Below are 14,864 nucleotides of genomic sequence, written 5' to 3' on the forward strand. Positions count from 1 at the left end.
TAGATTTGGTTTGGGGCAGGGGGGGGCGGTCTTTTTGTTTTGTTTTTTAATGAACTTGTTTTTGACCATTGAATGTTTTATTCCCTTCAGAGTGTTCACTGGAGAGAAGCTTTAAATATCCTGAAGCTGGTAGTTTCTCGATCTGCCAGCCTTGTTTTGCCTTCCTACCAGCACAGTGACCTGTCCAAGATAGAAATCCATCGAGTGTGGACCAGCGCTTCTAAGGAGTTACCTGGAAAAACCCTAGACTTTCACTTTGATATTTCAGAGGTATGTGATCTGTTTCTGTGCACTTTAGCAGGGAGAGATAGTGGCAGAGGTTAAAAGAGAGGAAAGAGAGACTTATTTTACATTTATTTCAAATTAAGCTTTCTAAGGCCTAAATTAGGTTCTGTTTTTTAAGAACACATCAAGTGTCATATTCTTGGAGGCTCTCAATTGGCAGCTTCTAAAATTAGAAGCTAGCCTCAGTTATTTTTTTTTAATGATTTTTTTTAAAAGATAACTTTAAAATGGAATGATCTGAAGCATTTTAAACCATGACCTTCACTCCTTTGTATGACAGGTGTCCTGTCCTATCTTTACATCCACGACTTCTGCTGCCCGAACTCCCAACCAGACCAGCACATGACTGAGAGTTATAGGAATATAGAATCTGCCTTTCCAGTTGCTTCCCCAAGCCACACTGCTTTCTAGACCCAGTAAAATTATCTGAAGTCTTGCCTTGAGGCAGAGGAGCGGGAGGAGGGAAGCGACCAGTGAGCTAAGCTGAGGAATCGGGAAGAATAGAGGGTAGTTGGGTCCACCTGCTGTTCTGTGAATGGACATATGGGAGCCCTGTACTTACTCTAAGATGTATAAATCCTTTGCTTTCCTGCCTCGCTTACCCCAGGCCCCATAAGCCCACCGAAGCAGGAACTATGCTCTGTCCCCCTGGTTACCAGGGTCTGGTTTGGTGTCTGGTGCAAGATAGGTACTTAACAGTATTCTTCAACACTGCTGAATGAATAAATCCACTGAAGGAATAAACCAGATGTGGTTATATGAAGCTTACTTGCTCTAGGAAGTAGGTTGAAGCCTACTTTTCACACAATGACCTCATTGACCTTCTGTCCTTTCAGTACACAGGTTGAGATACTCTTTTCTGCCATTGTGATACTTGCAACTGTATTTAGGATGCGTATGATATTGAGGTATCCAATCAATTGGTTTTTAAATTTTTAATATTTTTGTTTACATGGCTGAGGGAGAAAGCTACTTTTATTCCTTGAGGGAAGTTTATTCTGTTCGAAAGGGGTGCAGAAAACAAGCAGCCAGTTGCCTGCCCACCCGCAGGGACCCAGCTGCATCAGAATAAAAAGCTGGAAAAACAGATGGAGTATTTCCAGCCGGTGTCTGCTACCTCCAAGCGCAGGCCCACAGACGGGTTTCTGCAGCCTCATTGGGGCAAAAGTGTGGATGGTGCTGTCTACAGCCGCCAGACCCGGCACAAGAAGTGAACTCTCAGGGAGAGAATGTCTAAACTGTTGCCCTAGTATCTGGCCCCAAATTCATTCCTTTAAATAATCAAAAGGATATAATCCACTTAAATAAATTTTTAAATACTTGAGAGTATTTAAAATTCGAGAAGAAGGGAAGGAACTTGTTTCAAAGGTCTCTTGTTATAATGATAAGCAATCCTTTTCCGCGTAAACATCTGAAAACTATTTGCTTTCCTGAACGTTTTGCTTCTCATCATTATCAGTGGTTTCTAGAGTATGTTTAAGAACAAGCAGTTGGATTTGTTTTCAGCTGCTAAAGAGGGTGGGCAGATGTCGAAGATGTAAAATGCTTTAGAATGTGTGTTTGAACATCAGGAAAATGAGCCCGCTTGTGACTCTGAACTTCTCTAAGGTTTATTCACACAAGCCGTGCTTGGTTGCTGCTGGGTAGAGTGATCCCATATTCCACAGAACTATTAAACAGATAGGAGAATGAAAAAGTGCTCCATATCACTCGGCATCAGGGAAACACAAATCAAAACCACAATGAGATACCACCTCACACCAGTCAGAATGGCTAAAATTAACAAGTCAGGAAATGACAGATGCTGGCAAGGATGCGGAGAAAGGGGAACCCTCCTACACTGTTGGTGGGAATGCAAGCTGGTGCAACCTCTCTGGAAAACAGCATGGAGGTTCCTCAAAATGTTGAAAATAGAACTGCCCTATGACCCAGCAATTGCACTATTGGGTATTTACCCTAAAGATACAAACATAGTGATCCGAAGGGGCACATGCACCCGAATGTTTATAGGAGCAATGTCCACAATAGCCAAACTATGGAAAGAACGTAGATGTCCATCAACAGATGAATGGATCAAGAAGATGTGGTATATATACACAATGGAATACTATGCAGCCATCAAAAGAAATGAAATCTTGCCATTTGCGACAACGTGGATGGAACTAGAGCGTGTCATGCTTAGTGAAATTAGTCAAGCGGAGAAAGACAACTATCATATGATCTCCCTGATATAAGGAAGTGGTGATGCAACATGGGGGCTTAAGGGGTTAGGAGAAGAATAAATGAAACAAGATGGGACTAGGAGGGAGACAAACCATAAGTGACTCTTAATCTCACAAAACAAACTGAGGGTTGCTGGGGGTAGGGGGGTTGGGAGAAGGGGGGTGGGATTATGGACATTGGGGAGAGTATGTGCTTTGGTGAGTGCTGTGAAGTGTGTAAACTGGGCGATTCACAGACCTGTACCCCTGGGGATAAAAATACATTATATGTTTATAAAAATTAAAAAATTTAAAAATTAAAAAAAAAAAGATAGGAGAATGTGAGCTTTTTTATTCCTTTTTTATTCCTTTTTTGTTTTTTTTTTTTTGTCAAGACGCCCATCATCGGGAGGCGGTATGATGAGCTGCAGAGCTCTTCTGGACGGGATGGGAAGCCCAGGGCCATGGCTGTCACCAGGAGCATATCGTCCACATCATCAGGCTCCAACTCCAATGTCCTTGTTCCTGTAAGCTGGAAAAGACCCCAGTATTCTCAGGTACAGAATCCTAAACTCCCAGGATTGGAAGGGAGTTCGGGGGGACCCAGCGAGCCCAGCTGCCCGTGTGATAAGGCGCTCCTTCACTGCCAACCTGACGTTGCCCATTGAGGCATCAACACTTCAGAGATGAGGATCTCGTGGCATTCCAAGGGAACCTATTTATCTTTGAACTGCGCATTACATTGAGGTGAAGTCTGATGTTTGCTGCTTCTACCCATTGGTCTTAGTTCTCTTTTTAAGACGTAGAAAAAGAAATGAGGCTTCTCTTTTACATGACAGCCTTTCAAATAGATAAAGAAACCCATTCCCTCTGCCACTAGCTGAAATGAGCCCTCCTTTCTCCAAATAATACATCTTTAGTTCTCCTAGCTCATTCTGCATGATAGGGCTGCACAAATGCGGAATCTGCTTTTGTGGTTGCTTCCTCAAGCCACAGTGCTGTGTAGACCAGTAAGATTGTCTCAGTTCTTACACTGATGGAGAGGGGCAGGAGGAGGGAAGAGATTAGTGAATGATTCTAAGGAGTCAGGGAGAAAAGAGTAGGTAGAAAGTAGTCAGATCTACCTGCTGCTCTGTGAATGGACATTTGGGAGGCTTGCGCTTAGTCTAAGATATGCACATACTTTGTTTTCCAGTGGCCCTTCTGGGGACAGCAGTACTGTCCTCTAAGCACACACTCCAGTCATGGTCTCCATAGACAGTCTGAGCCACACGGAGCACAGTGGGCTGCTGGATCTTTCTGTAGTTCTGTTATCACAGCCTAAGGCTGTATTGCTGTTAAGTGAAACCTCTGCATTATTCAGGGCTCTTCAGTAACTAACATGACAGAAGCCCGGTGGAAAATTACCTTAAGTGGAAAAGGAATTTATTAACTCCCGTATCTTGTCTTCACACACCGCTGAATTCTAGTACACAAAATGAGGAACTGGACCCTTAACTTCTCACTGTCCTCTCCTTCCCTTCCCAGTAGTGGCCCTCCTTCCCTCTCCAGAGACTTCATTCTCAAGCAGACTCTTGTCTTATGAAACACCAACAGCCTCCAGCAGCTCCAGATTTGCACGGTCTTTGGCTCTGATGATTTTATGACAGAGGCTTTCCTTCCCCAACATCCATACCCATTCTAGAGAAGGGACTCTTGCAACATGTGTGAGACAGGCAAAGCCCCACTTAATGCAAGAGGAGCTGTTCCCAAGATAAAAAGAGGGATGGTATTATTGGAAGAAGGTCAAATGGTGGGTGCTGAGCAGGGCACTGTAGGGTTCAACAAGGTTAGGAAAGGGAAATGGATGGCATGTTACCTGCTGGCGCACTGCTGTTTCTCAATGACATTTCATTGAGCTGTTGTGCAAGAGAGCCTACTATACTTTCTTGGGGATTTGGAAAAGAGAAGAAAAATATACATCCCATTTCTAGGTTCCTCTGTGTTGATTCCTTCCTAGAATTGTAAAATGCCCACAAAGTTAGGGAAATATTTTAGCAAATCTCTCTCCATCTGCCCACATCAAGGTCTTCCTGTCTTTGACCTTGAAAAGACATGGTATTGAGAGTCCCTTCTATAATTTTGGAAAGAAGAATGAAGTGAAGCCAAATTCCATTAAGAAAGAAAGGCTATGAATGACACTGGCCTCCTAGCAGTCTCCACATTAACTTAAATCAGATTAAAAGGGAAAAATCATTTTCCAAGATTGCTTTAAGAGCATTTCTGAAGTACATTAACATATTTTGGGCCCTGGCTACTCTTCCTTTTCATTCTCAACTCACCAATCATCCTGAGATCTAGTTTATCTATATCATTGGAAAATGTGACAGTTTATAGAAGAATCTCCATGCGTAAGTACCCAAAAATAAGGCTCATGAAGAAAAGCAAAAGGAATTGAATCTGTTTAACTTTAGGAAGAATAAATTGAAAAGGATTTAATATGGCTTGCAGATAATTGAATTTTTTAATTCTGCAGAAGGTAAAGTTATTCTTCCATTTAAGGAAAATAGATTTGTACTAGAACATAAAAGATTTAATTTAGGTATAAGCAAGGAAAGCCTTGCTAATGCTGAAAGTTGTAACAGACAAGATTATCAAGGGGAGTCAGCAATATCTGCTGAAGAACCAGGGGCTGATTTTCACCCCCCTCCCTTGGGAAAACTTAGATCAGCACTGTCCGGTAGAAACATAATGTGCACCTCATTTTAAACTTTCTAACAGTTGCATTTTTTTTAATAAAAAGAAACATAAAATCATTTTTAACAACCTGTTTTTTTAATAATGTTTTATTTAATCTACCATATATCAAATATTATTATTTCAATATGCCGCCAATATTTTGCAATTATTAATCAGATACTTTGCATTCCTTTTTCATTCCCAGCCTTTGTGTATTTTACGTCTCAATTCTCACTGGCGACATTTCAGGGTCCATATTCCAATGTGGCTAATGGCTTCCAGTATTGGAGAATATTTGATCCCAGGACCTCATGATTAAAACGTGTTTGTGTGTCTCTTTTCCAGAAAAGGACAAAAGAGAAGTTGGTGCATGTCCTTTCTCTGTGTGGCCAAGAAGTAGGATTAAGCAAAAATCCATCAGTAAGTTCTGTCATGTATCGTGTGTATGTCGGTACCGTGTCTTTCTTACCTTCAATCTTTTTTAGCTTTAGAGAAATCTGCTAGGAATTACAGGTAGGATACCCACCATCTAGATCAAACCCCTAGATTCTCTCCACACTGCCAATTTTTGATCTCACTTAGCTCAGAAACAATGAACAATGAACAGTTTTGTGGGCTGTTTGCTCTAGTTTGTCTGCAAGTAAATACTCAGTTTTCATTGTTTAAGATTTCTTGGATTTTTTTTTTATAAAGATGCTCAGACGTCCTTATTTATGACTCTCTCCTGCACCATCATATTTAATATACATTCCTCTGGGGTGCAGTTTTGCTCTGTGTATGCATACCGCTTCCTGTGATGTCATTGTTTTATTCATGCACCATAGGGATGGAAATAATGATATATCATTATGGGTATTTTTTTTCTCTTATAAATGTCCACTGATGTTACAGTTAAAACAGAAGAACAGCAGCATGCCATTGGGCTTTGGAATAAATGAATAATCGCAGTGTTTGAATTTAGCCTCTGAAGCTTTTATATAATTTAGAAAATTCAAGTTGTCTGTGAGTCTACTGTAGTCAAAGCAATAAAAATCTCAGGGTCTGGTTTCACCGGGCATTTTTATTTCGTCCATATCTCAGCATCTTTGTTATCAACAACAACAACAACAAAAAATAGCAAACTAAATAATTTCCCAGATAAAGAATGAGCAAATGGCTGCCCAGGGAAGCTGTCTTTTCAATCTCAAAATGTGTCTGCAGGTGAAATGTTAGAGATGCATACATTCTCGCGCAGGCACAGATTGGTGTCTTCTTATCTGGGGAAAAGTGCCGTGGCCAGCCAGCAGCTAAGCTCGGCTTCCGCTGAAGTCACCTTTCTCGTGTAACTGATCAGTGGCTTGTTGCTTGGCTCCAGTGACATTACCGAGGGCAGAGGGGACGAGGCAATCGTGGCAGGGGCAGGTGGAAGGAAAGGAAAAGAGCATTTTGCCTCTCTGCAGGGCAGCCCTCCAGCAAGGGCCATTGCCTACTGCCCTTGGGGCTGGCACGTCCTCCTCAGATCTAAACTGCCTGCTTCGGTTCAGGGCTCTTCTAGCTACAGATGTTTGCCTGGAGTAGCGGACAGACAGGAGACATGGCACTAACTGGGAAAAGAGCCTTCAATGGAGGGAATCCAATTTCTAGCCCCATCTGTCACGAACTAGGTTCCTAGTGCTCAGTGCTATTGATCTCAGAGACCCAGTCACCATCCCTGTGCAAAGTGTGTGTCGTGGGCCATTTTATGAGAACATAGTGCCAGCCCCGGGACTGTTCTCAAACACTGTGGGGCGAAGAAAATACATTGAAAATCTATTCTTTTTTCTTTTGAGAGACCTTGTTATATTAAATTCTTATAGATGATTTATCTACTTTTCAAGGAAGACTAGACATTATAATCATTTTTAAAAATCCTGTTGAGGGGTACCTGGGTGGCTCAGTCAGTTAGTTGAGAGTCTGACTCTGGATTTCGGCTCAGATCTTGATCTCCGGGTCATGAGATCGAGCCCTGCCTCAGGCTCCTGGCTCACTACAGAGTCTGCTTGAGGATTCTGTATCTCCTTCTCCCACTGCCCCTTCCCCTGCTCACACTCTAGAAATAAATAAAATCTTTTTAAAATCATATTGTTCACTTTATTTAATATCAATCTATTTTCAGGAGAGGCTGGATAGCAAAACAATGAGGTTCATTTGCAGTTTCTTATTTCTGTAAAGTTCTAGTAAAATGTCCTGGTGGAAATAACCTAAACACAGAAGATAGCTTTAAAATATTAACATACAAAAGCTCTTAATAGGAAAAAAAAAATGTTTTGTTCTGTTTATATCAACAGGAAAGGAATTTAGGTATAAATTATGAGCATGGCTGCTCAGATACCCGTCTATAATTCAGATGAGCAAGGAAAGTAATTCTTGGCTTCTTTTTCTTATTCTTTATCAGTTCCTGGTTTATCTCTGAAAGGGTTAAATCCTTTGCTTTCACAGGTCGTTCTACAAGAACCTGTCTCGGTATCAGTAATCCTTAAAATATCATGTGCTCGTATGTTTGTGAAGTGTACGTGCTTGTGTACAATTCCTAACCTCAGTTCAGAAACAATGGAAAATTTCTTGGCTGCCTAGTTTGTGAACACACACTCAGTGGTCACACACACATACACACACACACACACCCAGGTGGGATCCAGTCTTCCTCCACTACAAAGCACCAGTGTGACTTGAGTATTTTCCTCTTGCGTGAACTTGCGTCTTCGCAATGAGTTTAATCTGAAGGCACCTGTCCAACATAAATAATGAGAGAACCTTCTAAAAATACCCACTGAAGGAATTAGGTGTGTACTGGGAATAGAGGGCCTGAAGAGCCAATTACGGGTTTTGTAGCACAAACACCGAAGGGAGAACGGTCTCTCAGGAGAGGACGCTTGTGATTCGCAGGTGATTTTCTCGTCGTGCGGGGATCTGGACCTGCTGGAGCACCAGACGAGCCTGGTGTCTTCGGAGGACGGCGCCCGCGAGCAGGAGAACATGGACGACACAAACAGCGAGCAGCAGTTTAGGGTGTTTAGGGACTTTGATTTCCTGGATGTGGAGCTGGAGGATGGAGAGGTACGGTATATTCTCTGTAAGGAATAACCCACTCCGCTTTTCCTTGACTAACGGAAACAGTTTCTTTTTTACCCGCTAAATAATGAGGTTTTATGAGCGAGTCCTTAATTGGAAAGCTGTAAACTTTATTTTGAATCAGCTTATTCAAAGGACAGCAGCTTAACTTTGGCAAAAGTTACCACACCCTTCCTGTCTGAGTCCACGGCGTAGGCTGCCAAGTTATTTCTAAATGGCAAAGAGCTGACGTTTAATGATCACACAAAGAGTGTGTGTGTACAGTCCAAAGGTGAACTTAAAAAAAAAAAGAAAGAAAAAAAAGAAATCACAAAAACATTCAAGTTCTGAGCCCGTTCGCTGGTACCTGGGTAAAATATGCTAAGCATCTAATTATTTTTAAAGTGAAATTACTCTAATTCGATCGCTTCAAAGCTTGCCTGCTCCAACAGGAGATGGGAGCCTGAGGGCTCCGGCGTCTTTGTGCTGTTTGATGAAATCATTACAACTTGAAACAAGATAGAAGGCGCGTGAAGCTCTGCTCTAGGTCCATAGCTAGCGTTCCCGACACCTGGAGCAGCTGAATTCATGTCTCAACCGGCAAATGCAGATTCGGGGATTTGAATGATAATTATGGTAATAGGATGCTTTCAGTTATGAATCATGATTTTGAAAACTAGGATTGGAAGGAGGGGCATCATTCTGACCCTCTCATTTCCAGTTGGGGCTAGTCTCGGCCTCGTGGAGGAAAACAAAATTGACTGATGGGAGACCAGCATATATAATACGCCTAGTACCGAGCCGGCTCACTGGGTTCCTTAACACACTGGAGTTCATGTTTAGCTAAATGCACTGATTTTCCCAGAAAGAGAAAGGGCTTTATGCCAGTCTTTCAGTTAAAGTAGAGGCCCATATTCGCAGTGTATCAGATCCTCTGATGGGCATCTCCTGACTTAACTATGAACTTGTAGGAAATGGTGCTTCCATTAGCTGCTCACCTTCCCTAAAAGGACATGATTGTAGACCAGTCCTCTTACACTGCAGTCAGGCCAAGGAGCTATCTGTTTTTGTTCCTCCCATCCATGGCTTACCCTGGATGTCTGGGGAGAATTATGTCCTCAGAATGAAGAATGTTTTCTTTACCTGTTCTTTCTGTAGAAAACAAGTTTAGCAGATCCAGTCCTTAAGACATCTTTAAAACAAGTGTCAGCTTTTCACCATGAATTAGTAAAAAGTATTGCAGAGTTTTCTAACTATTAATGAGTAATAGAGAAATCAATAACTAAGTGGGGTGAGGATTGTTTTTAAAAAGTCTAAAGCAAAATACAACCATTTAGAATACTTTCAAAATGTCCCTGGGGCAGAGCTACGTGTAATATCAGAAGATTAGCTCCCTGATCTGGGCCACTGACCTAATCTTTGTTCTTCGGCTGGAATTCAAGCTTAGGTACCCTCTTTACTCTGGAAGTTAAAGAAAGGAGGGAAAGCTTAATGAAGACAGGGAGGTACCACTTTCCAGTCTCAGGCAAAAGAAAAAAAAAAGTGTTCTGGGACATGACCTCTCAGGAGTGATATAGAGGAATCAAACACAATTTCAGAAAAACGAAAAACTTTCATTTCTGTCAAAACAAAGGAAGGCAAATTTGAGGTGCCTCTCAACTTAAATTTTATGCTAATGGTTTTCAGGAACAATAAATAATGAATACTTGCTCTTCCTTCTAGTGTTCTATTATCCTAGCAGACGAAAATTTCCAAAATCATAGTGATCATTTTATCTTATATGATTAAGATTTTATAAGAGTGTGAGGATATATATTCCATCCAAGTAGAATAAACTATCTGAGAATGTTTTGCTCCTTCTCAATAAGATTATAATAAGGGATCCTAGCAAGTTTACAGAGTGCTAGAGTAAAAATGCTCAAGCTTTGGTCAGGCAGGTCCAACTTGGAATTTTGGCTCTCCCACCAATGTAGCTTTATGCCCTGCAACGTGGATGCCATCTCTCGTGACTTCCTCATCTATTAGATGGGTATGCTAATACCTGCTTGTCAAGTTGAGGCAGGGAGTAAGATAACCTCTACGGAGTGTCAGGCACATAGCAAGCATTCCTTTGTTCTGTCGTTGGTGAAAAATTTCAAGCATAGTCTCATCTGAAGAGCCAAGCTTATCTGGCGTCTATTATCAAAAAAGAAAGACAAGCTTTTTGTTTTGTTTTGTTTTGTTTTATGTCTCTTCCTTTTCATTAAATAGTCTCAGAATGTATTGACTCCTTGGGATTTTTCTGAATCTTTAAAAGGTAATGTGTCCTTGCTATTAATTGCACATCAGCAGTGAACATATCCTAACCGAAAACACTTCCGTCTTGGGAGGTAGATGAGGGGATGCCAACTTTTTTCCCCCCACTTGATGGCCCTCATTCGTTTTCTCACAACATTTAACAATTTTCTCACAAATAAAAATTTAAGCATCCGCGGCCCCCTCCAAAATAAAGTGTTGAGGAGCAGAAGTTGCTAGGCACCAAAGTGGCAAGCTATTCCAGAAATTGTACTTATGATTTATTACCCCGGCTAGAACATCCACCCCTAAAATGGTTGGAACTTCCTGGTGTTTGATACTGATTTCTCTCTCTGGAGGGTTGTCTATCTTTACCTTTTTTTTTTTTGAAGTCACATCTACTGAAGCCTATTTTGTTGGCCCTGTTTATGGCTATTGTGTTAAAACTAAGCTGAATGCACTTGGGTATCTTTAATCATTTTAAATAGACCTCTCATTTGTTTTTCTGTCCATTTACTCTGCTACCAAGGAACTTCAGGTAAGATGATTGCTATCTTTAATTCAGATATGCTAAGTAGATGTTTTGCATCATTGCAGACTTATAACAACATAATTGCTTTTTTCCTCCCTTCTAGCATATATATGCTTGTTTGCGTGCATATTTACATTGAGGTGTGTGTGATACAAAGATTTTTCTTTGTTGCTCCAGTATGGAAATATTTTTCTAAACTATAAACACAAATGTTTTCTAAGCTATAAACACTATAGTTTTAAAACCTTGAGATGCCTAGTCTAGAAGCTGCAGAAATCTATCTCTTGAGCGAAAGTGAGGTTTTAAATATGAAAATCTATGGAAATTTTATGATTTCTGAGAAAGCAGCTGTCCAATTGGATTGGTTCTGTGGTTCAGTTCTCTTACGAAAAGTGAAGTCAGCAAGCTGCAGCTCACAGTATACCACCAACACTTCCAGTTAGATCCTTCCCAGGCATGCGATGCCTGGAAATGCACTCTCCAGTGCATTTAGATGCCTTTCGAGGCACTCTGTCTGTATGGCGACTATATAAACTTTCATGCGAATGAGAACCATTTCTCAAGTAATGGGAAGTGCTAATAATAACCGCATGTGGACAACAGTCATAAGCCAGGATCGTTGGGGGCAAACTGACCTATGAGCACCCTACTGTACTTGACCATGCTGCACCTACATTCTTTCAACAATAAACCTTACTTGACAGAATTCTAGAATTAAAAAAAATTATTTCAAAGAATATTATTTCTGACACTTCTAGAATGTTCTATCACTAATACTTTCTCATCTCAGTATAAATCGTGAGTAGTTATTTAAGTTTGATAACTGACAGATGCAGATTGTCTTGAATAATTAGCCATGTCCTGAATTTCTCACACATAGAAAATCTGACATAATCAGTAGAACACTGTTTTGACTTTTGACCACATAGGTTGACTTTTAATTACCACACACGTGAACTTGAGCTAAACTATAGCACTACTGACTTTTTTTTTGTTCCATCTTTTTTTTTATTATTGAGGCATTATTAACATATATAACATTATATTACATTGAGGGGTCCAATATAATGATTTTATAGTCATATATATTGGGAAATGATGGCCACAATAAATCTAGTTATCATCCTCACCACACAACATTACAATTTTTTTTCTTATGATGAGAATTTATTTTATAATTGGAAGTTGGTGAGCACTATGGACTTTCTTTCAATAAGCACATACTTGACCTTGAGCTAGACTGTAGCACTGTTGACTTTTTAATATTCACACACTTGAACCTCGAGCTAAACTATAGATAGCCATACTATAGATGCACTACTACATCTCAATTCTTCAACCACTACCAGGGAAACAGTTTCAACACGTTCACCTCTAATGGAACTACTGCATCTTCTAGAAAGACACCCAGATATTCCTCCTGCAAGAACAGCCTTCCCTTACCCCTAATTCTCATGCCTGGTGTACTCAGGTCTTCACCAGAGGTGTAGTCGTTACAGTAGGAACAGCGATCCATGCCCAGGGTAGCATTCCCTCACCCAAGACATCTGTATTTCTCTGTAAGCTCATGATTCTTCTCAGGTTCAGTGTGCAAGACGTCCAGAATTGTTGCCTAAGATAGTTCATCCATCCCATTCACTGAGGTGGTGCAAGAGAATCAGCTTGAGGAATTAGGTTTTATATTCATATTTGTGTATTTCTCCCAATAATTTTCACCTTTCTCTCCTTTTTCTCTATATTCTTATTCTTTTCATCTTTTTAATTTCTTCACACCTAGCATTTTATTTTTCTTTCCAGAACTCTCGCCTCTTCCACATTTTTCTTTCAGTTTTTCACGATATAGCTATTTTAAAATCCCAACACAACAGTTAATCTTTTCTATTAGGAAAAAAATTATTTGGTGACAATTTATCATAGCAGATACAGATAAAGGTATAGATACAGATGAAACAGCAGAAACAGCTACTCTTTATAATCAAACAGTCCTAAGAACAATCCTAAACATCATATATGTGGATAAATTATGATAATTTTTGTATCAGATCCAGAATGGGTTTGGGATTCTTACCTATTGCCTTCTACCACAAATAGCCAAAAAAAGACTTCAGAAAAGTTAAAGCATCTGTTATGTGAGGGATCTATGAGGATGGCAAGATTTGCTCCATTAGGATCCAGAAGAAATAGATCTTTAACCCAAACGAAGATTAATAAATTTAAAGCTTATACTTTTAACAGTGATTTTACATCTCTCATATTATATGATTATGCTACTGAGCTCCCACCATAAGAAGTTACTTTATTTCAGCAAACCATCAGACAGTGTTTCAAATGACTTCTAAATGAAAAGATTCTGGGCTAGATTTCATTCAGTTATATATTTACATAGGTAAAAACTTGCTTATCAAGGGACCGGGGAAGACTTCTCTTCCTTTATTCCTGTTTTAACAGAAAAAAATAAAACCCCAATTACTTTCTAGGGAAGATTTTTGTGTTGGACAAATATGCTTATTTAATATCAAATGGTCTGTAAAGAAAGTCTGGGATATGAGAAGCTCTAATGCCTGCATTGCCACTTAGAGCAGGTCTTGGAAATGAAAAGGTACAAGTCAGCATTAGCGCTTGGTACCAGGTCAATCATCTCAGGTCCAGGAAAGCAACAATTTTCTATGGTGGGACAGTTATTTAAAGATGAACCTAAAGCAAAAGTTAAGCCATGCTGCTCTGGCCTTTGCATAGTGCATGACCCATCAGACTTCACTCAGCTGCTCTCAAATATTCTTTTAACTCTGCATTTGATCTGCAAAAACTGCTGTAGCAGGAACAGGCTGGAATGTTTACCTAATACTCTTCTACTTAATACCCAGAGGATGTGGAATGTGCTACAGCATAGCTCCTACTCTTTTTCCTTCCGAAAACAGTACTAAATGGGCCAGGGAGGGGCCATACCTCTTTGGAGGTTGTTTTAATAGAAATGGTCTCTTTCTTACTGATTTTCGGACACCTAGATCATTATAGAGTTGACCAAAGTCACCTTTTAAAAAAATAAATAAATAAAACATGATATTACCCACCAGGCCCAAGAGAAGTGTGTAATCACTTCTACCTATAATTCTATATGCATTGAGGTGAAAATAGTATGCTTTACTACCTTTCACATCACGTAAACAAAATGTTTGGTACCAAAGTAGACGAGAGCTTGGAAGTTCATAATGAAAGCGTTTATTTCTAAGCTATGACTAATTGAATGTGTGAAGGTGTGAGTGCAGGAAGATTCTGGCATAAAAACCAGCCAATGCTGTGATTTCAGGGTGAGAGCATGGACAATTTCAACTGGGGAGTGCGCAGGCGTTCTCTGGACAGTTTGGACAAGTGTGATATGCAGCTCCTGGAGGAGCGCCAACTTTCAGGAAGGTCTCCCAGCCTAAATAAAATGAACCACGAGGACTCCGATGAGTCCTCCGAAGAGGAGGACCTCACAACCAGCCAGATCTTGGAGCACTCTGACCTAGTGAGTAGGCCTACCTTCCCACCCTGCGAAACGGGAGACATATTTTTGTAATTGAGGCAAGAGTGTGGTTACCAGGTGCCGCTAAAGAAACTTGGCACCGCTGCTAAACTTAACACCCAAAATGTCAGGGGGTGTCTGACTGATGGTAATAACCAGCCTCTCGTCTACAGGTTGCAAACAGACACAAATACTGGGGTGTTTGTTAGAAGCCTTGAACACCATCAGATCTGTTAAGGCCTTTGCTTTTTCTTAGATATGTTTATGAGGCTGGACTCTT

At 40.5% G+C, this 14,864-nt stretch overlaps 1 protein-coding gene across 12 annotated transcripts in view; it reads left to right on the forward strand.

Moving 5' to 3' along the window:
* Positions 1-14,864, forward strand: part of FRY (FRY microtubule binding protein) — a 446,915-nt gene that overhangs the window by 398,252 nt on the left and 33,799 nt on the right. For all 12 annotated transcript variants that reach the window (XM_082700313.1, XM_082700315.1, XM_082700306.1 and 9 more), the window contains 5 exons: positions 91-270; positions 2,882-3,043; positions 5,550-5,624; positions 8,109-8,279; positions 14,387-14,587. In XM_082700313.1, coding sequence (XP_082556439.1) covers positions 91-270; positions 2,882-3,043; positions 5,550-5,624; positions 8,109-8,279; positions 14,387-14,587 — 789 coding nt within the window. The remainder of the gene's footprint in view (positions 1-90; positions 271-2,881; positions 3,044-5,549; positions 5,625-8,108; positions 8,280-14,386; positions 14,588-14,864) is intronic.

Source organism: Mustela nivalis, assembly GCF_964662115.1.
Source record: "Mustela nivalis genome assembly, chromosome: 15".
Classification (NCBI taxonomy): domain Eukaryota; kingdom Metazoa; phylum Chordata; class Mammalia; order Carnivora; family Mustelidae; genus Mustela; species Mustela nivalis.